We start from the raw sequence: 22,340 nt of genomic DNA on the forward strand, positions 1-22,340 counted from the left end.
GTCCACCATGGGTGACCCTGCAGGTATCTGAGTACCAGTGGCATAGCTTCCAGCATCACAGCAACACGCAAGCCCCCACAGTATGACAAACTGACAGACACGTGGGGGCAGTGAGGAATGGCTGCTGCAAATGACACCCTTCTGCTTCCCCTACCCACCCTAGCCACATGTCCCCTAAAACAGTTCCCTGGTTCATCAGCAGCCATCACTTGTGGCTGGCAACGGCTGCACCAACCTCAACAGTATCTATGATCTTTCTCGTGGGTAGATTCTTGAAATGTGGTCAGTCAAGGGACAGAGTGTTACTATTTATTAAAAGACTAGGTATTTCCCAGCCAGCAGATAGCCAGCACCACAGCTGGAACCACATCAGGGCTGCTGGCGTCCATGTCACACTACTGGCTTACTCAAAGCTTGTGACCAACTAAAATGCCCAGCTCTCTTCCATGTGGGTAGTTGTCAAAGCACCCCTAGTCCATGTCTGAACACCACTTTTCGGAAACCTCATTGTCTGACTTCACAATCACACCAATGAAGTTCATCTTGCTGGTATCACTTCAGCTTGCAGGCTTTTAAATAAGCCTCTGGCCTCTTCCCAAGGCACAAGGCTGCTTTTCCCTGAGACATATCTCAGCCTGGCCAACTCCCAAACCCATGTGCCTGCCCAGATGCCTTATTTCTTCATTCAGATATTTACAGAGTGTCTCTGGGTCTTGTCATCTGGTGTCAAAAAGGTGACTAAGACATTATTGCTGCCCTCTGGGAGCACAGGGGCAACTAAAAGAGGAAGCAGACAGGTGAATGTCAGGACACCACACAACATGTCCAAAGCGAGTACCACATCCAAAGTGAGTACCGAGCGCTATGGGAATGCTGAGGAGGAGATGAAACCTGAGCTCAGCTGGAGGGAACAGGGTGCACTCACACAGAGCGACAGGGTGGGCCAGAGAGTACTGGAGTGACGGGAAGAAGTGGGTGTAATGCGGCTGAGCCATTGTCCACGGGGAAAGCAGTAACAGTGGGAAGAAAAAGCAGCCTGGGAAGGGCCCGCGTGATGGGCCACAGGGTCTGCCCTTCATCCCACAAGCTCTGAGAATCCAGCAAAGTCTGCAGTGATAGACAGCAGGCAGGGAGGTGGCAACAACGTGATTATGGTGTTATTTATAAAGAACATACAGAAAGGATCAGGGAGGGAGGGGCCGCAGATAACTGGGTGAGACCACTGAAAAACCAAGCTGGATGTGGGTCAAGAGAGCCACTTTCTTAACCTAAGAATGGCAGAAGGCAGCTGCCTCTGAGTCTGTGGGGAGGGACGGTAGCGTCTAGCTGCACGGCACCATGAGGTGCTCACACATCTGCTCACACTTCACTCCCATGTGCCCCATGTGCCTCCAGCCCCCAAAACTACCCTGGGGTCAGGTATTATCAACCCACCCAAACAACAAGGATCAGGACAACTAGGGGACTTACCCAATGGCTCACAGTAATAAAAGATGGTCAGCACTTAAACTGAGATTCTCTGGCTGCATCGTTCTTTCAAAACTCCTTTAAATAAATAGTCTCAAGACTTGGGTGTGCTTTCTGCATAACAGCCAGAAAACTGTGACCATATCCATTTTTAGATCAAATGAGAAAAATAAGACAACCACAGACTGTTAGAGCTGCAAAAGCCTCAGATATCATCTGGTACAGGATGAACTACACCCAGTGGCCCAGAGAATGTGTTATAAATAGCTGCTACTTAATCAGAATCCTACATAGTAAGAACTGGGAATATGAATTTTCAAAGCGCACATCTACTTCTGGGTCACAATTCTACCACATGGCCCAACTGAGGAGCCTGTGTCAAATCACATACCTCCTCCTAAAGAGGCTGGCCCAGGGGGAGGAAGTGACCTGTGTAAGGCCACTCCTAGCTGCCTAAAGGCCATCTATGGTCACCAGGATGAGCTCTGGACACAGAGCCAGCAGGATGAGAAGAAATGCAAAGAAATCACTTATACAAGGTAAACGGCCTGAAGAACTCAAGAGATCCAGGTGGAGTCTGCAGCAAGAGAAGAAGCCAGGGATGGACCCCAGGCCTCTTGATCCCACACTGACTGCTCTGTCCACTTTACCATGTTGCCTGGGGCAATGGAGGACAGCAATGGGAGCTTGAGTTTCTAAGTCATTGTATGGGCTGCGCAGAGGCTAAGAATGCTCCATCTTGAACCTTAAGGGAAGAGACCACCTCCCACTCCCTCTTCCACTACAGAAGCTGAAAGTGCCCAACACTCGCTTTCCCAGCCTTCCTTGCAGCAGGTGGGAGACCCTGGTCTTGCTGATCCAATACACCCATGCCAGATCTGAAAGGTGAGCTGGGGACACAGACCACAAGGAGGAGCGGCACAGCTACAACGAGATTGATGTCAGGGCTGCAGGGGCAACAGAGCAAGCTGCAGTATCTACTCCTTGAAGGCAGTAGCAGTTTCCTTATCAAGCCATTTTTCCTGTGAAATGTTCAGCTTCTTTCTGGCTGTGTACCTCCAAGGCTGGCTCTCCTTTTTTAAAAAAAAAAAATTTTTTTTCATTTTCTGCTAAAAGCAGCTAGGATGGATTTCTGTTGCTTGCAACTAAGTGCCCTGACTACACATGACCATTTATAGTGACACCTAATGACAGACAGTGTAGAGCACTTCATAGGGCTCAAAGCTGTGTTAAACTACACAGCTCATCAGATCCACAGGGAGACCCTAGCATTGGAGGCAGGCAAAAGTTCTCATGCCCACTTTTCAGAGGGAGAAGTTGAGACTCAGGAAGCTAAAGGTATGGACTTGGTCCCAGCACCCTCCCCAAGTCTCCCTGACCATCACAAAGGACAACGTTGATGCCAGCAAGTCAAGGCTCCCACCTGGCCTAGGGGGCCATCTTTTCATTCATTTCCTTCTTCTCAACGTGGAGCTGAGCATGCCCCAACATCAGACACCAGAGTTTGAAAACCAAGATTCTTTACAAGTCATTTCCCAGCAAGTCAGAGGTGTACAGAGGAAAAGAGTGTGCTGAAGCTCCTTGGAGACTAAAAGCTATTTTAACCTCTGATCAGCTGCTTCTCGGAGTGTCACAGGCTGAGAAGTAAAGGTAAGACAGTCGTCTGCTCTCCGGTGTGATCTACAAGTGATAAAATCCTAATTAAAACCAAATTTAAACTATAAGTCAGAAGTGAAACAGTTATTTGTGGGGGAAAACACTGCTTAAGTGACAGCTTATAATCCTCACCTACGCACCTTTCCTCTGGAGCCATAGTGTATTTTTTTATCCAGGTGCTCAGCGAAAAGGATGGGAAAGCAGAACCACGCGAGGAAGCCACCCCTGGCTCTGACACCTGCGTGCTGGGGGACCTTGGGCAAGTCCTTTAGCTTCTCGGAGCTGCAGTTTCCTCAACTGCAAACCAGCACTAAGGAGGGAGCGTATTGATGTGACAAGCTCTGCACTGCGCCGGGCAAAGAGTAAGGCCTCGATCAGTGGGTGCCAGCCACAGTGAGAATGACCTTGAAGACTGACACACCTGCCCAAGCCCTCACTGTGAGGCCCATGCAATTCCACTGCCCGAGTGACGACACCCCCTTGAAAAGGGTCACGCAATAGCTCCCTGCACACAGGCCTCTTCCCTCAGCTCACCCAGAGTGGCCACAGTGGCCAGAGGAAGACCCAGCCCTTGTCCTCAAACTGACCACAGCTTAGAACGGCAGATCCCACGAGCGTGCAGAAAACACAAGTCTAAGTCAGAAAAGGCTAGCCACAGAGTGCAGGAGACGGAGGTTGGGCAGGGGGGCAGCTTCCACAAATGCTCTTCCTAAACTTACACCACCTCCACACCCACCTAAAATCCCTTCCTCCTCTTCCCTGGCTGGAAACCACTATCACCCCCCAAGGTGGCCACTCACTCACTCTTCAAGTGTCTTCTCAGCGCCTCCTCCAGGTCAGGCTCTGTCTTGTGAGTTATGTAGCCTGAGGCATGGAGTCCAAATGGGGACATGCCCCATAAGCCAACTAGTGAGATAAAGCAGGATAAGTGTGTCCACAATTGGCACAGCAGGCCGTGCAGCCCACAGCATGCAAGTGCCCCATATCCCCTGCTCCCCACAACTGTCGCACACCGTCCACCACAGCACAGCAGCATGCTCTATTATCACTGGGGGTACAGCCAGTCTCCCCACCGGGCCCCAGCCCCGACCTTGCTGGAGGCAAGGGCTGGCCTCCGTAACCTCATTCCCCAGGCAATTCACAGGGCCTGGCAGACAGCAGGCACTCAGTAATAGCAGTAATGACAGCTGAGTGCACAAAAGGGGCTCTGTAACTTACCCCTCACCCCCAAAGAGCCCCGATCCTTGAGGCCTGGCCCTCATTTAGCTCACCCTGAGGAGACTGACCTGCCTGAGCCATGGACCCCAGGACCCGGCACAGTAAAGTCCTGCTTTGCCAGATGACTTCCTCTCCCTGGCATCAAACGCAGACGCTTTTTCTTTAGGATTCAAATTACCCTGCAAGAAATCTAGTGGTACCCTGCCTGAAAACAAAGCGGGGACAGGAGAGAGGGACAACCCTCCCTGTCCTTGAAAGGACAAATGTTTTCGGCCCCAGCCATTCACATTTTCTCTAGACAGAGCAGCTCTTTAAAGCTGAATCAAAACAGCCCTGGAGTGTGGATTTTACTCCCCACAGGCCATGGTTACCACAGCAACTGTTTGTCCCCTTAGAATTCTTTCAAGAGTACAGCTGCTGTTTCCCTCCAGAACAAAACTAGAAAGAAGCCAGGGTACCAGGGACTAAGGGAAGGGCCCTGAAGGAAGGACGAGGGCTACCCATGGCTGAGCAACATTTGGGCACACCGTCCCCTCACCTGCACCAAGCTCTGCCCTGGGGTCTCTGCGGATCTCCCAACACCTAACACAGAAACAGCCCTGCTGGATGAATGGCCAGACCCAGGCAGGCAAGGGACTCGCTTCTCCTCCTAGCTAGCTGCTTGGGGGGGGGAGGCAGTGGCAGTGAGGACTGGAGGGGTATAGGGGTATTGGTGGTGTGGTGGGAGTTTGGAGGTGTGTGAGGAGGTGTGGGGGACAGAATATGTATGGGGAGTATGTGATGGGTTTGGGTGAAGGGGTGTGCTACTGCATGTTTGTGTGTGTACACACTGGAGGCAGGCTGGGGCATGTTGGAATGTGCTGTTGGGGGCGTGTGGAGAGGTGTGAGTGTGGGTAGGGGGCTGGAGGTGGTAGCAGTGTGGACTGGGAGTATGTGGTGGTGTGGTGGGAGGTTGGGGGGTGTGTACAGCAGAGTGGGTGGGGGCTTGAGTGTTGTGAGGGGTGTGTTGTGTGTGTGTGTGTCTGTGTGTGTTGAGGTAGGTTGGGGTATGTGAGGGCATGCTGCTGGAGATGTGGGTGTGGGTTGCGGGGAAGTATTCCTCAGTACCCCAAGATGGAACATGGGACACATCCTCCCCAGAAAAGAACACTAACTGCATTTCAGTTCTGTATAACCACTCTCAGTACTACAGATCAACCACATCCTGGTCCAAAAGTCTGCTGGGGGTCAACAAAAAGCCAACAACAACCATTTAAAACATACAGCCAGAATTTGAGACAACTAATCTAAAAGCAACTGTTTGGGGCAACTCACATTTATAGTCAGAACACCTCTGGTCAGTTGCTCCAGAACATGAACAGAACCTAGATGGCAGGGCAAGAGGGCAGTGCTGGGGGACCTGGCTCGGCGGGTCCTTGCCTCCCTGTGAGTCCATGATGAGGCCTCCCCCTGGTGGACAAAGCTTAAGGGGCTCAAGGTCATGGGACATAGCAGCTCCCATACAGTACCTCCATGGGGCACCCGGGAAATGTCTGCATGCTTGGTTAAAAAGAAGTTTAAGAGCTGTTCCTGCCTATAAGGAGTTTACTTAGGGGCTTGTCTACTAAGGGGCTATCATGGACTGGGACTTAATAACATACAAAAAGATTTTTAGTTAGTACTGGGACTTAATAACATACAAAAAGATTTTTAGTTAGTATTAATATCACTACTACTATTACCAAGACTTTTTGGGAGGTTAGCTGCATTACTACAAAAACTGCCGGCCAACCATTCACAAGGAAATAGTCTTCTTTCTGAAAAGCAAATGACAAGTAATAAATAGTGCTGGGTCACTGATATCCATATGGGGGAAAAAAAAAGGAATCTTGACCCCTAACCTGAAATGATACCAAAATAAGTAAGTTCCAGTTGGTTGGAGATCTAAATGTAAAAAGGCAAAGCAGTACAACTTCTAGAATGTAACATAAGAGGATATCATCATGACCTAACAGTAGGCAAAAATTTTCTTAAACAGGCCACTACATTATTAGCAAAAAATTGATCAACTGAACTACATTAAAATGAAGAACTTCTGTCCATCGAAGTAAGGAGCCCTCATGGCAAAGTGGTTAAAGCATTCGACCACGAACTGAAAGGTCGGTGGTTCGAAACCACCAGCAGCTCCATGGGAGAAAGATGTGGCAGTCTGATTCCGTAGAGATTTACAGCCTTGGAAACCCTATGGGGTCGCTATGAGTTGGAATCGGCTACCCAGCATGAGTTTGGTTTGGGGTTCATCAAAAACGCAGTTAAAAAGTCAAAGCCTAGAATGTGAGAAGATAGTCAAAATTCACATAAAGAACAGAGAACTCATAGCTAGGATGCAATAAAGAACTCCTACAAATTAACAGAAAAAAGTCACACAATCCAATAAAAAAAGGGAAGGGGCAAAAGACTTGAACAGGCACTTTACATAAACATATGAAGATGTTCAACTTCATTAGTTAGCAAGGAAATGCAAATTTAAACCACAAAGGGATACTACAACATTCCCACCAGAAGGGCTAACATGGAAGACTGACCTTGCCAAGTGTTGGAGAGGAACTCTTATACACTGCTGGTGTATGGAAAACTTTTTGGCAGTATCTACTCTATGTACCCCATGACCCAGCAATTCCACTCCTAGACATATACCCAACAGAAATGTGCACTTATTTTCACCAAGTCATATGCAAGAATGGGGACAGCAGCACTATCCATAACAGCCCCAGTGTGAAAATCGAGAGCGGAATGGACAAACTGAAGTGTACTTAAACAATGGAATACTGTGCAGCAATGAGAACGAACTAATGCCACACTCAACAACTCACAAACACAATGAAGAATGGAAGAGGACAGACAAAAGAGTACATATTATACTGCACGATTCCACATATATAAGGCTCAAAAAGAAGAAACACCAACCTACGTATGTATGGTGTTAGAAGTCCAGAGGGGTTACTCGTGGGGCTTGAGGGTTTGGAAGGAAGCAGGAGGGAGTTCTGGGATGCCGGCCCTGCCATGTTTCTTGATCTCAGTGACTGATTACGTGGCTTTGTTAACTTTGTGAAAATTATTGAACTGTTCAGTTACGACTTGTATACTTTTCTATCTGTAAATTATACTTCAATTAGAATTTTTTTTCTTTTAATGCCTCTAGCAAAAAAACAAAAAACAAAAAACCAAACCCATTGCCATCACGTCAATTCCAACTCATGGCGATCCCATGTGGGTCAGAGTAGAACTGTGCTCCACAGGTCTCAATGGCTGTGATCTTACGGAATGGAGCCCTGGTGGCTAAGCACCTGGCTGCTAACAGAAAGGTTGGTGGTTCGAACCCACCGAGCAGCTCTGCAGGAGAAAGATCTGGTGAACTACTTCCGTAAAGATTACAGCCAAGAAAACCCTATGGGGCAGTTCTACTCTGTCACATGGTGCACTATGACCAGAAATCGACTTGATGTTACCTAACAACAATTATCTTACAGAAAGGTCACTGGGTGGTGTAAACAGTTTGCACTCAACTATTAACCCAACTAAATGTTGGCAGTTCAAACCCACCCAGCGGCACCACGGAAGAAAGTTCTGCCAATCTGCTTCCATAAAAGGTTACAGCCAAAAATACCCTACAGTGAACTAAAAATTCATGAACAGTTAATGGTGATGGTTGAACAACATGATGAATGTTATAATTAAGGTCACTGAACTGTACATGTGAAAAATGCAGAAGTGGCAAATGTTTTCTTATCCATATTATTTACCAAAATAAAAAAAAGAAAAGAAAACCCCATGGAGCAATTCTACTCTGTAACACATGAGGTTGCCATGAATCAGAACTGACTCAATCACGATGGGTTTGGTTTTGATTTTCAGTCATACAGAAGTATATTGCCAGGCCTTTCTTCTGTGGTGCTGCTGGGTAGATTCGAACTACTACAGAGTCATTAAAAACAAAAACATACACCCATTTAGGAACCAAAAATAAAATCATTAAAATCTGAAGAGAGGACCAGTTCTGCCTAGCGGAACTGCAAGAAATAAGTATTCCAAAGAGAAAAATGTCTCAGGGTGCCCCAAGCACCTCCAAAACACAGCTACCTCACCTAGCCCCAGGACTTCAAATTGTATCTACACAGGCATCTATCCCCAGTCCAGAGACCTGCTGACATCTCTCTCCACTAAATGACTTCATAGTCATCTCAGACTTAATGTGGCCAAAACCAGACTCTCAAATTTCTCCTTAAAACCACTCTCCTCCTGCATTTCCCCATCTCAGGGACAGGCACCATCACCCACCCAGCTCGCTCACCCCCACAGCCCATCCACCAGGCCGTCCTATACCCCATCTGAGCACCACTGCCTCACATCTCCACATGCAGTGGGGCAGGGCAGGCCACCGAGCTCAGGCTTCCACTGGCTCTCCATCGCCCTTAGAGTGAGGTGCCCCCAAGACCTCACTCTAATGTCCCCAGGCTCCCAGGTCCCTTCTACCCTCATCCCCCAAACACCCCCACTGTTCACTCTGCTCCTGACACCGAGGGATTCTTTCTGCCCCTCAAACAAGCCAAGCTAACTCCTGCTTGCTTGGGATGCTCTTCCCTAAATCCCAGCGTCCCATGCCCCACCATGGCTCAGCTCTCCTACCCAGAGGTCTCCCCAGCCCGGGGCAGCTGTGTAGCCCCACCCAAATTTGCACACTCCTACCCAGCACCCACTCCCACCCAGCAGCCACTAGTTCCTGACATTATCTGCCCTGTTTACATATGTACTGTCTACACCGCCCCTCGCCCCACCATGGAAGTCTCTTGAGGCAGGGAGGCAGTCTCGTTCATAGCTGTGCCCCCAGGGCCTGGCACGCAGCTGGTGCTCAATAAACCCTTGTTGGGTGAGGATGTGCAGCTAATGTCCCAGGGAAAGGAGCGCTCTGCTTCCAATGAGAGAATTCTGGAAGTGATCAGAGATAGCCAGACAGATGCAGTCAGAATCATCTAGGGAACTTTAAAAATGCACAGATGTCTAGGCTCCATACCAATACCCCGACTGGAGATCTGGGGTGGGGCCAGAAAAAGAGATTACAAATTGCCTCCCCAGGAGATCCTGATGCACAGATAGGCCTGAGAACCGCTGACTGATCCAATGCCTTGACTTCACAGATGAGGTAAGTCGAAGGCCTCAGAAGGGAGGACTCCTTCCAGTTTCAACAGATTCATCAACAAGTGTCTGTGTTAGGGGCCCCAAACCTCCCACCCACAAGGTCTCCCTCTCACTGCCTCCAAGACCTCAAGGTCTGGGCAGAGCCTGGGGAGAAGTCGCTCTTTAGGAATGAACAAAGACTATACACTCATCTTGGCCATGGCTCTGCAAATCCACTTCCTTCTTAATCTAACACTTTGCACTAAAAACAAAAACAAAAAATTCCACCTTCAAAGAACCAGGACTAGGATGAGTAAAGCCAGGGAACCAGGAGAACGTCCTGTTTGCTTCCCCTGGAACCAGGGTTAGCTCCAGCCACCGTCACCCAGAAGACACAGCTAAAGAACCACCCGGGCCTCTGCCCTCCTGAGACGGTTGGTGAGAAAGGACAGAAATCCACGTTTATAAAAGTCCCATGTACTAGACCTTGCACTAGACACTTCACAGACATCACCTCTCTTCTAGTTACTGATGAGGTCGGACACTGCATCTCGATTTTACAGACAAGGATAGGGAGGTTCAGAGTTTCAAAGGCTTGCTCCGGATCCCACAGATATGATCAATGGAACTGAGATTTAAACCAGATCTGTCTGGTTCCAAAGCCCATGCCCTCTCCACTATACCACACTGCCCCTACCAGGCAGCCTGAGTGTGGTTTTTATGTGTGATGGGGGCTGCTTGCTCCCCAGTACCCGCGGATGGGGAGGGGTACAGGGCCAGGGTCTGAGGGACAATCTACAGTGAGTAACATCCCAAAGCATCACTGCAGCGGGCTCCTTCAGTCCCGGTTTCCTGGTATATTCAATAAGGATGAACCAACTCCTACCTCAAAGGGCTGCTTTAGGGAGTGAGAGTGAACGAGTCCTGAGATCTTGCCACAAACTGCCATGCAAATGTTACGACTGCCAACCTGCAAGAGGCTATCAACACAGGAGACAGTGACCTCCTCAGGTAACTCGGCTACCAGGCTGCTGGGCATGAGGATGCCGTCACAGGGGGTCATGGAAAGAGGCAACTTCCTGAGGGGTGAGCAGGACATGAACAAGTCTAACTCCTTACCTAGTACAGTGGGCTCTTCTCCACTGCCCCTCCTCTCCCCACTCACTTGCTAGCCCTCTCTTCTGGCCGCCTCACTCCACACTGGCAGGGACCTTCCCTGGTGTGCCCAAGTCAGAAAGCACTAATGCATTCTTCTACCTTGTCATTGCTCTCAATCTCCACACTGCACATCCCTTAAGTGAGTGGATCACAACTACACCACTCCCAGTCTTCAGTACTGAACTGCACCAGGTGCACACACAGGACCTCAATAAGCATCTGCTGGAGACACCAGCCCTGAAGACTGACAACTTCAAAGCCCTCTGCTCGAACGCCAGGCTCACAAGGGCTGATCTTATGGTCACCTGGGTCCTTCCCAGCTCTCAATCAATGAGAGTTCAGGTAAAGATGTGGTTTCTTATGAGTCAGGCTAGAGGAAGTAAGTCCTCCAGAGATACACTGTCCAATAAAGTGGCTGGTTAAATGCAAATTAATTAAAATTAAACAAAAATTAATAAAATGTCACACTGACCGCATTTCAAGGGCTCAAAAGTCACCTGTGGCTCATGGCTACCATATTAGCACAGATTACAAAACACTGCCATTATCACACAAAGTTCTATTGCACAGCACTGCTCTACTCTCTAAAAACCTGCTGCCATGGAGTCGATTCCGACTCACGGTGACCTCGTAGGACAGGGTTTCCAATGTTGTAATCTTTACATACAGAATGCCACATCTTTCTCCCACGGAGCAGCTGGTAGGTTTAAACTGCTGACCTTTCTGTCAGCAACCAAGTACTTTAACCACTGCACCACCAGAGCTTCTCATTCTAGTCTCTTTGTTGTTGTTAGGTGCCATCGAGTCGGTTCCAACTCAAAGCAATCCTATGTATAACAGAAGGAAACAGTGCCCAGTCCTGCAGCATCCTCACAATCATTGCTACGTTTGACGTTTGAGCCCATTGTTGCAGCCACTGTGTCAATCCATCTCGTTGAGGGTCTTCCTCTTTTTTGCCGACCCTCTACTTTACCAAGCATGAAATCCTTCTCCAGGGAACGCTCCTTCCTGATAGCCTATCCAAAGTACGTGAGACAAAGTCTCGCCATCCTCACTTATTCCAAGACAGATTTACTCGTTCTTCTGGTAGTCCATGGTTTATTCAATATTCTTCACCTACACCATAATTCAAATGCATCAATTCTTCTTCAGTCTTCTTTATTCACTGTCCAGCTTTCGCGTGCATATGAGGTGACTGAAAATCCTATAGCTTGGGTCAGGTGCACCTTAGTCCTCAAAGTGACGTCTTTTGTTTAACACTTTAAAGAGGTCTTCTGAAACAAATTTACCCAATGCAATAATACGTCACTTGGCTTCTTGACTGCTGCTTCCATGGGTGTTGACTGTGGATCTAGTCTCTAGGGCCAGGTAAAAAATAGGAAGTGCCACTAAACTCGCAACCTGAGAGCTGGACCTCAGTCCCACAGTCCTCAAGGTCGCGCCCAACCCCTGAGGGGCTGGTCAGCCAGCCAACCAGCTTCCCTGCATCTCAAGGCAACAAAAGACAGCACAATCAAGGCCAAGTGCTAGGGAAATCCAGCAGCCAAGGGGCAGTGTTTGTGCCAAGTTAATCAGTCAGCTTGAGGAGCCTCCACTGGCTGCTAAGGAAGAGGTCAAAGGAGAACATAGTAGCCTCACGCCACCCTGCTGGACAGCACCACAGAGAGATGCCAGAGAGCTTCATCCGTGAAGCCTTGAACTGCTCATCTACTCACCCAGACTGGAACTTCTGATGAGCATCAAGAAATGAGGTTCAAATACAATACAGAAATGTGTGCCCCAGTTGGCTGTCCTCCCAGCTGGAAACACTGGCTCCTGCAAAACCTGGCCACCAAAGCACCTAGTCCAGCACTTTCAGTCCACACCCCTGCCCCTAATCACCGCCAAGCACTTGCTGTCAAACCATCTGGAGCATCCCCCGCTGTTGCCACCATGCCCCTGAACGTTTCTACCTCTCAACAGTCTCCTTTCCAGCCTCCTCAACCCATCCACCACTGCCCCCATCCTCTATGGCTTAGTTCAAGTTCTGTTCTGTCTTTCCACAAAGCTTTCCCAGACCCAGCCTGGATATCCCAGGAAATGAACCCCAGTGATAGAGTCTAATACTGTAGTCTTTCCATCTGTCAACCTGGCCGGCTGACCTACAAGACGCTCCTTCGGCCTGCTACCAGGTGTGTCCTGTACGGGACCCCAACCCCAGAATCTGGCACGGGCTGGAATCCAGGAAACCATCCTTACTACTCCATGACCTTGGGCATCCCAGCTCCTCTGAACCTCTTGCCTTGCCCCCCCTCACAAATCAGTCATGTCAGGTGGGCTAACTGACAAGGAAGTGTTCTGTAAAACTACAGAACTACCCAATTACAATGGAGTTTCATGCTGAATAACATACAGAAATACTGCAACCCTTAATCATGAGTCCCTTCACCTGCCACAAGCTCAGAACTCCAATTCCTCCACAATATCATTAAGTTATGAGTCTATGATCTAGTGAGGAGAGGAAGGGAAGATAAGATGGTGAGGAAATCAGTCCCTGCTCAAAATCCTGAGTCCTCCAGCAAAATCATGCACACAGTAGGTACTTGATGAAGGAGCTGCCACTGAGTGTCAGGGGATGAGCAAGGAGCCACCCCTGAAGGGCAGTCACTAGTCACTCCCTACTGGCAGGTTCAGGCTGAGAGCATGCTTGATCCTGCAGCCTGTTGTACAGGGGCTAGATTCTCACATCAAAGGACTGAAGTAAAACTGTGGAGCAACTTCCCCCAAGAAGAGACTCCTCGGGTCTTATCTGCCAGCAGCAGGCAGTCCATACTTCCTCTTCAACCTCACCACTTACAAGTCCCACAAGAAAAGTAACTCAAAAGCTTACACCCTTGACCGTCTTTCCTCCAGGCACTTATCCCATAAATGTGTCAGTAAAGAACTGTGGGGAATAAGGCTGCACCCAGGAAAGACCTGGGGATGTACTGTGTAAGGAGGAAGCCATGACCACCCTCCTCCCAATGGAAGAGATTTCATGTTATTAAAGCACTTTCAAAGCAGGCTCGCAATAACTGAGGGAGAAGAGCCTACCGAGGGTGTGCAGTTCCAGCCCAGTTCTTCTTGACTTGGCTGCACGACTCCAGAAGAGCCAACATGAGGAACCCAGAAGAGCCAACATGAGGTACAAGAAGGTCAAGGGCAGCCCTCTCACCCCTGATCTCATGGTGGGGCAGGATGACCACGTCTTGGGACATCTCCTACTCATTGGGAAGGAAAGCCAGAATCAGGATCCAGAGGGCATTAAGGTGTGTTTATCTGAGCAGCTTGGACTCAGGGCCTACAGTCTTTTTCCACTATTATTTTCCTGAGCAGGTTATCTACTGTCATAGTTATCTAGTGCTGCTATCACTGAAATACCCCAAGTGGGTGACTTTAACAAACAGAAATTTACTTTCTCACAGTTAGGAGGCAAGAAGTCCAAATTCAGGGTGCCAGCTCTAGGGGAAGGCTTTTTTCTCTCTCTCGACTCTGAAGGAAGTTCCTTGTCTCTTTTGAGCTTCAGTTCCTTGGCAATCTTCATGTAGCTTGGCATCTATCTTCCCCCATCTCTGCTCCCTGGATTCCTTGCTTAATTTGCTCCTTTTATGTCTCAAGAGATTGACTTAAAACACACTCTACACTAATACTGTCTTACTAACATAACCAAAAAAACCCATTCCCAAATGGGATTATAACCACAGGTATAGGGGTTAAGATTTACAACACATATTTTGGGGGGACACAATTCAATCCATAACATCCACAAAACCCAAAAGGTATCAAAAAGTATACAGTATATAGTAAAGTATTTTGCACCCCACTCCCACCCTGCATTAAGTAACCCAAGTCAGTGAACAAAGAACATCACCACCTGTTCTTGTGGTTCCTCTACGTTAAGACTCGCCTGGGACACCTCCTAGTCATGTGACCTTGGGCAAACCACTTAACGTTTATTGGCCTTGGTGCTTCCAGCTATAAAATAACAGAATAACCCTCATTCTTTCTTTTTCTCAGGGGTGTCATCAAGACCAGATAAGATAAACCAAGCAGATGGCATTATTTACCATGTTAAATTTGAAAACGTCACTCTCTTTAATAAAGAAAATTAAATCATTAGAGCTACACAGAAGAATGGGAGCGTCCTGTATTCCCCATCTTCCTCTCCTTCTTTCCTTTTCTCCCAGCACCATCTCCATCTAACACTCAATATACAGTATTTTGCTTGACCATCTGTCTCCCCAGCTAAATGGAAACACCGTAGGGCATAAACTTATGTGTTCTGCTCATTGTCGTGGCAGTGTCTGAATGCCTGGTACACAGTAGGTGCTCAGTATGAATTTCCAGTTCCAATAATGTCTTGAACTAAAAGCCAAATGCCACTTCACCACCTGCCTCTGACTCACAGTTGACACGGCAGTCTGGAAACGATAAAGTCAACCAAAAATTCTAATTTCCTCTTTCTAACCAGGAGAAGGGCTAAACAGAATGGAAAAATCAGGAGCTCCTGGATAAGAGTGGCATGCTAGGAAAAGGAAAATGTTTCCAATGGAGTAAAAAATAAGGCTTCAGGATAACCCCTGTTTCTTAAAGAGGGTGGAAGGAAACTCCAAGGGCCAGAGAGCTCTCAATTCCAACGGAAAAATAATGTGATTTCCAAATGCATATTTCAGAAATGAGTTCACAGCCAAGAGCTTTCTAATGCTAAAACTGTGAAGACTCAACTGAATCAAAGTAACAACCAGACCATACTTTCATCCCATTGAGAGAATCCGTTCTCCTGATGGCCCGGCAAATCCTCACCTTCCCATGGTAACGGGCCCTCAAGATGCTATCTTGCCCCGTTTTCTGACCACAAACCCAGACCCAGCAATCTGGGCCCTAGATCCAAGCAAAAACCTCAGGTGGATCAGCCACTGTTTGGAAGGCTGAGCTTGAGCTCCTCTGGGCCAGGCAGTTTGGGAGAACTGTCTGAGAGCGCAGACCGCTGCCAGCAAAAGTAAAAGCCAGCTTTCTCTATTACTTCCCCTTTCGCTTTCCCACAGGACACAGGACAGCCAAGCAGAAAAGAAAGTAGAGGCCAGACTCATCACCCTGATTTTGAAAAGTGGAGCCATGGTTTTCCCCCACCCCCTGCAGATCTAGATATTTTATACTTTGTACTTTGTAGAGTTCAGAAGTTTTCACCCATCCAACAACAGCAGAAACCACCACCTCTGCCCTGCCTCGTCTCTACAGCCCTTTCACACAGATTATCCAGTTAGATCTCAAAATAAACTAGTGAGAATTAAAGTGCAAGGGCTGTTATACCCCACTGGAGGAGACGTGGAAAAACCAGGCCTCAGGGAAATGAAGCAATCTGCCCCAAGTCCCACAGCCCCAAGTAACAAGGAAAGGGTTTGCACACGGGAAACGAACTTCAGAGTTTTCCTCAATTAATTCTGAAAAATGAACAATGTAAAAATGGAATCAGATCATTTTCGTGTCAAACGAGAGCAAGGAAAAATGCTTCTGAATTTGGTAACTAGTAGCACCATGAGGCTTATCCCCAGAGAAGTAGCCTAGGAACGAAGTAAGCATCTTCCTCCTCCTTTCCCTGCGTCCACCTGACCTAGAGGTGAGTCTTTTCTTTTGGATTTCTGCATTCAACGACTCCAGCTACACGTCCAGGGCACAGTCACTTGCCGCCCCATCAAGGCCCGATGGAGGACCGGGAAGAGTCAGCTAGACCCTAACAATCGACATAGGGGTGAGAAGCCGGCCAGGGCATGGGGAAGGGGAAGATTCAGAGCGTTCAGGCTTGAACAAGTCACACCTAACTACCCGACGAGCACCTGAGACTGGAAGCAGCCCTAGATACACAACCGTGCAACGCCAGGCAGGCGCTAGCTAAAGGCACCGGTCTCCGAGGACTGGGACGCGTTAACCACTGCCCCACCAGCTCCCGCGCATGCGCGACGACTGCAGTAGCGCAGGAAGAGTCCTGCTCCGGCTTCCACCAACCTTGGTGGGCTGGTGCTGACGCCCTGCGCATGCTCTAGCTGCTGGCGCATGCGCATGCTCGACAGCTGCCTTTTGCCTAGTCGTCCACTGTCCTCCCGTCTCTGTTCCAGACCCCGAATACGGGCTGCTCCAACCACAGCCCTCACTCCTCATTCCTCACCTTGCGCCCAGTTTTCTCCCGTAGGGCCTTCAGCCGTTCCTTTCGCCGCAGGGCCTCTTCTTCTAGCCTGCCCACACCGGCCGCAGGCCCCGCCATCTTGCGGGCCAAACCCCTCCTCACTCGCCCTGCACCGCGCAGGCCCAAGGAGAGTCTCGCGGCCAATCCAGAGGCTAGACTGAGAAAGCAGGAAGTTCCGAAAACCAATCAATGATGAGTTACTATAGAAGGTCCCGCCCACTTCCTTCCAGGCAACTCACCTAGCGGGCGAGGACCGGCGAACAAAAAAAAAAAAGCTAAGGCTGGATTGGTCCAACGCAAATCAGCGAGAAAGCAACAAGTGGAATCAGCCCTGAGAGAAGGAGATTAGAGCGCATCGATCACCCTAGTTTTGCCCAAAAAAAGCTCACTCGTCCTGGCCTCTTGGAATGCCCTTTGTCCACTTACCTGATTCTTCAAGGCTTGAATGCTTCCAGGAAGCCTTCCCTGGTCCTCCATCCCGATCTCAGCCCAATATGAGACCTGCCTCTTTCCCCCCACCCCCAGTTGCCAGTGGCCTCCCAGACTCAACTACCCCAGTGCCCCCACGGTTCTCTGCATTCACTCTAACTCAGACAAAGCCTGCACAGTGCTAGACCTAGCTAGATCGCTATTTCCCTCGAGCTCACAGATGATGCCCTTCCACTACCACCCCCTGGAGACTCAAAGTACCCTGGGGTGTGGGGGAGTCAGTCTACCTCCCCCGGAGAAGGGCTAACCCCAGCCTGGAGCCAGCGAGTCTTCAGGCCCCAAGGAACCTTCCTGAGCTTAGGAAGAACTGGCTTGGCTTCAACTGGAGCAGGCGGCCACAGGTGCAAGGTTCCCTGGCAGAAGCTTCCAGGGTCTTCTTTGCTGCATTAATCGGTGTGCGGAATAAAAGAGAGACAACTTTGGCAGGGGTGAAGGTGAAGGCTGAAGTCACAATATTCTGACAGCATGTCCAGGTTCCCAAAGCCATGCTCCTTCCAGTCCTCCAAGGCCATGCCCCTCTGACAGGGAACTATTCTGCATGTCCTCTCGTAGCTAGGCTGTTCTCTGCCTGGTGTGGTTCCTTCCCAGGCTGGCTGCAGGGAATACCACTACCCGCTTCCCAACTCCATTTAGAGGCTCCTGCGCCATAGACACTTCCTGGTCGAGTCTTCCTCCCTACCTCTTGACCTCACTAACCTGGGTCTGTTAGCACCTTCTTCCCCACCCCAGGGTGGTGAGCCCTGCCAGGGCCTGCGACACACATACTTGATGCTCAGGGAATATCAGCTCACAGGTAGGATGGGTGGGGCAGGAGAAAAGGCCAGACTGGAGCGGCTACCCAAGAAGCCAGGAGGACAGAACAGGAGGGAGATGGGAGCAGGCTCTGTCTTCTCTGGGGCCATCCAAGGTCTAGGGGGCTCCAGACTGACCAATTCCTATGACAGTCTCTCTCAAGACCCTCAATCTTCCCCCCAGCACCAACAACGTATCTGGCCCCTGCCCAACCCTCGGGCCCCTTCACTCCATGGTGGGACCTGCCTGGCACAAGGAAAGGGGCTCGGGGTGCTGGTGGCTTAGCCCGGCAGAGACAGTTGGTCAGGCCTCTGTCCCCAGCCCCACTGCTCAGGTGGTCATCATTTGACTTGTCTGGGCCTCAGTTTCTCCATCTGTAAAATATAAGAATAAGGTGCTCGCTTCCTAAGGTTAAAGACAATGAAAAATGTGAAGCAAGTGGAAGGTGGATCTGGGGAGGCTTCCTGGAGAAGGGGACCAGTGGGGATGGTGTAGAGCTCCCAGGTATCTGCTGGAAGGAGGCACTGCTCCCCGCCATAGCTCCTGAGGTACTTCAAGCTGGTCCTGCTGCTCTCTGACCATCGCCCCCACCCCCAATCCTGCTCCACAAACAATAGGAGCCCAGATGTGGCATTTCTCCCTGTAAAGCGCATAGAACAGCACCTGGAACGTGGTACGTGCTACATGTGGTCATCCTGGTTGTTGCTGCTATTATTACAAGTTGAAAGGTTGTGGCCATCCCCACATGGCCCGCAGACCCTTCCCCCTACCCCGCCGCCTGTCCCTCACACGAACTTCAGCCAAGCTGGCTGTGTCCGAGGCAGATTCAGGCCAGGGCAAATCTGGAATTCCTGACCCCGACCCTCGTCCGCAAGGCACCGATAGACTGCTCCAGAGACATCGGTGGGGGCGGGGCTGCGGGGCGTCCTCCCATGCCTCCCAGACCTCAGGCTCCTCCTCCCGCCTGGCTCCCGGCCCTTCGCACTGTCCTGGGAGAGGCGGGGCGGCGGCAGCGGCGGCTGTAGCGAAGTGCAGGAAGCCGGGCAGCTGCGGGCCGAGAGGAGGAGGAGGAGCAGCAAGCCCGGCGGGGGCCTGAGCCACGGACTTCCCCGAGTAGTACCGCGCCGCTCCGCCCAGGAGTGACGCCCTCCGCCCATGGGCCTGGCCCGGGGCAGCCGGCGGGCGGCGCGGAGGAGGCGGCGGCGGCAGGTGGCGCAAAGCGGCGCCAGAGCCGGGCCGGGCCATGGCCGTCTCGGAGCGGCTCTACGAGTTGTGGCTGCTGTACTACGCACAGGTGAGCCCGCCCCGCCCCGCGCGCGCTGTGTCCCCAGCTCCGAGTGCCCCGCGCCGCCGGGGTTGCCTATGTGAGCGCGCCCGCCAAGCGCGCTACGGCTCCGCACACGTGTGCGCCCCTGGCCCGCCAGGTGCCTCTGACACTTAGACCTTGGGAACGACCCTCAGGTGAAGGCAGCGCAGCCTGAATCGTGCCCGAGGAAAGGGGCCTTGGGGGAACGGCCGGGCCCTTACCCTTTTATAGATGGGGATAGTGAGTCCAGGAGAGAACGAGAGACTGGCTGGGTCGGGAGAAGGAGGAAGGTCACAGTTTGCATTTGGGCTGCCCCTCCCCTGGGCTCGACCCCGCTGGGTGGTCGTAGGCGACACGTCTGAGAGTGGGCTGGAGGTCTGGGCAGGCAATGGGGAGGGGGAGTTCTACCACAGATCTGACTAGACTCGCCCCAACCCTCCCTACCTGTGCGAATGAGTGGTGATAAGGGTGGCCCCACCCACCATCATGCTGTGGATGGACCCGGGGCCCCACCAGGAGCCAGAAGAAAAGGTTTTACAGTAGATGTTGAGGGTAAGGGGTTGGGAGTGAGGCCAGGAGGGATGTCTGAGAGGGAAAGAGTGAGGCCCCTTCCTCCTGAACTCCCTACCTCAGGTGGCCTCAGAACGTGAGGGGGCATGACTCTGACCCTTGTGTCCCCTCAGGACTGAAAACTTGTTGTCCCCAAACTCTGTCTCACACACATGGACCCCTCCCCCCTTTCCTTCTCCACTCACAGCAAGGAGGGATCCCAGGGTCACGCCCGCCCCACCCCCCAGCTTCACCCAGCACCAGCCTCCTTCCCTGCACCTGCCTGGCATCATGCTCCTGGCTCAGGTGTGCCCTGGGCACAATAAGACTATTGTGTGTCCTTCATCTACTTGTCACTGGAGGGAAGTTCATGCTCAGACCAGCTGGCCCTCCATGAAGAAGCCAACCAATTGTCCCCCAGGGCTGTCCGCCCCGTCTGGGGACCTGGAATCCAGGCCACAGGGGCCACAGGCTCTTTAGTTCACTCAGATTGTGAGAGGTCCAGGTCCCTGGCAGGAGGCAGTGCAGAGTACTGTTCACTGTGACCCAGGGCAAGCTCTTTGCACCTCTGAGCCTGTGCTTCCCTGTCTGTAAACTTGGCACAGCCCTGACCTCAGGGTCAGCCTGGACTTTGCAGAGGGGTAGCCAGTGTGCCTCATCCAGGCCAGACCAGAAAAGGCACCTATTCCCCTGGCCCCCTCACCAGCCTCTCTGTCTCCATTGTTAGTCCCTGTAAAGGAGTAAAGGGTCCTGAAGGAAACCTGCCCTGGCCCTCCTGCCTCTGACTACCCCTGTGACCATAGGCAGGTCCTTGGGCCTTGTTTCTTCACCTGGAACCAGGTGAAGGGAGGCTGAGCCAGATGATGAGTCTGAGGAATGGATGTTAGTAGTGTGCCTTCAGACTGGGTGGCAGACTGCAGGTGGGGAGGGATGTCTCCTTCCAGCATGGTTGCCTGCTGCTGCCCTTTCTAGCTGAGCTCTGCCTCTGGTCAGCCCCTCTACCCCCTCGGGAGATGCTTAGCGCTAATACCTGTGCTGGTGTTCCCCTCCCAGCTCCTCATCTCACGGGGCATGTTTGGGGCACAGACTGGCTGGTTGTGACCTTGGAAGCCTGCGCAGGCAGGGGACAGCCTGGGCCCAGACAAACAAATCCAGGATGTGAGTGCAAACCCGGGAGCTGGGTGGGGCCAGGCTGCCTGGGGAGAGGAAGCTCAGGCCAGCCTCCCAGCACTGCCTTCCTGCCCTCCTGGTCCTGCTCCTGGAATATCATGACCACCCCTCTATGCTGGCCTTCTTGGGAGGGATGGCTCTTGAGCCCCAATAGGGACCCATGGGCAGGGGAGACAGAGTAAGGTAAGGGGTGGAACTGATAAAGGGTGTTAAGAGACCTGAGCAGGCCAAATGCCCAGCCAGGCAGCCAGAAGGCTTCCCCAACACCTGCACCCCTCCCTTCAGCGGTGAGAGCTGACATCAGCCGGCAAACCTGTTTCCCCAGTTATGGGTCTGGGAGGGCGGGGACCCCAGGGAGTACTCCCCCCTTACTGCCCTTCCTCTCCCCTCATGGACCCCATGTTCAGACCCGCCCACACCTGCCCCACCTAGCCCTGCTCTGTGCGGGGGCACAGGTGAGGCCGGGGACTGTGGGTGGCTACTAAGGGAGGGAGAAGGGAAGGGCTGGAGTGCCCCTGGACATCACTGTACCCGATCTCCTCGGGGCCCTGGTGGGGAAACCAAGGCAGGAACGTACAAAGGTGGTTGGATGAGTTTGGGACAGAGGCAGGCGGAACTCCAGGTGAGCCTCCATCGCGTGTTCCCTTGTCCAGGAAAGGCTTAGTCCTGTGGCAGGTAGCTTCAGGCAGGTCTCCACCCTGGGACGGCAGTGTTGTTTCCTCTGCTTGGAGCTTTCTTTTGCCCATTCAAGGATGTCCTCCTTCCCTGTCTACCCCACACCAAGTTGGGCGCCAGGTCCGGCATGCCGCCATGTGAACCCTCACTATATTTGCCACTCCGCTGTTCCAGGCACTTTGCATTTAGTAGGTGCTTCTTGGGTACTGCTGAATGACGGGATTGAGGAGACGGGCCCCAGGGTGGTGAACAGTCAGAGAAGTGACCCAGAGGAGGCTGAGGGGACAGGAACAACAAGAGCATTGGGATAGACCAGGGGCAAATTGTCAGGAGCTGGGAGGTAGGGGAGGGGGAGAGGTAGCCAAGCCAAGGACTTCCTCAGGGAGGGTGTGATGGAAGCAGGGCTTAGGAGGGGGGTGGGAAGATAAGGGGACTGAGGACAGCACTAAACAGACTGGCAGTTGGGCAGCATGTAAAAGTTATACAAAATAGCATGCAAATGAGTGG

At 51.3% G+C, this 22,340-nt stretch overlaps 2 protein-coding genes across 3 annotated transcripts in view; one reads left to right on the plus strand and one right to left on the minus strand.

Moving 5' to 3' along the window:
* CCDC12 (coiled-coil domain containing 12) overlaps positions 1 to 17,109 on the minus strand; it is a 66,541-nt gene extending 49,432 nt beyond the window's left edge. Inside the window, exons 1-2 of the mRNA XM_023726389.1 lie at positions 17,092 to 17,109; positions 16,835 to 17,009 (exon numbers count right to left, since the gene is read on the minus strand). Coding sequence (XP_023582157.1) covers positions 16,835 to 16,930 — 96 coding nt within the window. The 5' untranslated portion in view covers positions 16,931 to 17,009; positions 17,092 to 17,109. The remainder of the gene's footprint in view (positions 1 to 16,834; positions 17,010 to 17,091) is intronic.
* Positions 17,110 to 19,302: 2,193 nt separating this feature from the next.
* The window catches only part of NBEAL2 (neurobeachin like 2), a 32,639-nt gene continuing 29,601 nt past the window's right edge, over positions 19,303 to 22,340 (plus strand). For both annotated transcript variants that reach the window (XM_023726394.1, XM_004368465.3), the window contains exon 1: positions 19,303 to 19,427. In XM_023726394.1, coding sequence (XP_023582162.1) covers positions 19,377 to 19,427 — 51 coding nt within the window. In that variant the 5' untranslated portion in view covers positions 19,303 to 19,376. The remainder of the gene's footprint in view (positions 19,428 to 22,340) is intronic.

Source organism: Trichechus manatus, unplaced genomic scaffold (genome assembly GCF_000243295.1).
Source record: "Trichechus manatus latirostris isolate Lorelei unplaced genomic scaffold, TriManLat1.0 scaffold00001, whole genome shotgun sequence".
Taxonomy (NCBI): Eukaryota; Metazoa; Chordata; class Mammalia; order Sirenia; family Trichechidae; genus Trichechus; species Trichechus manatus.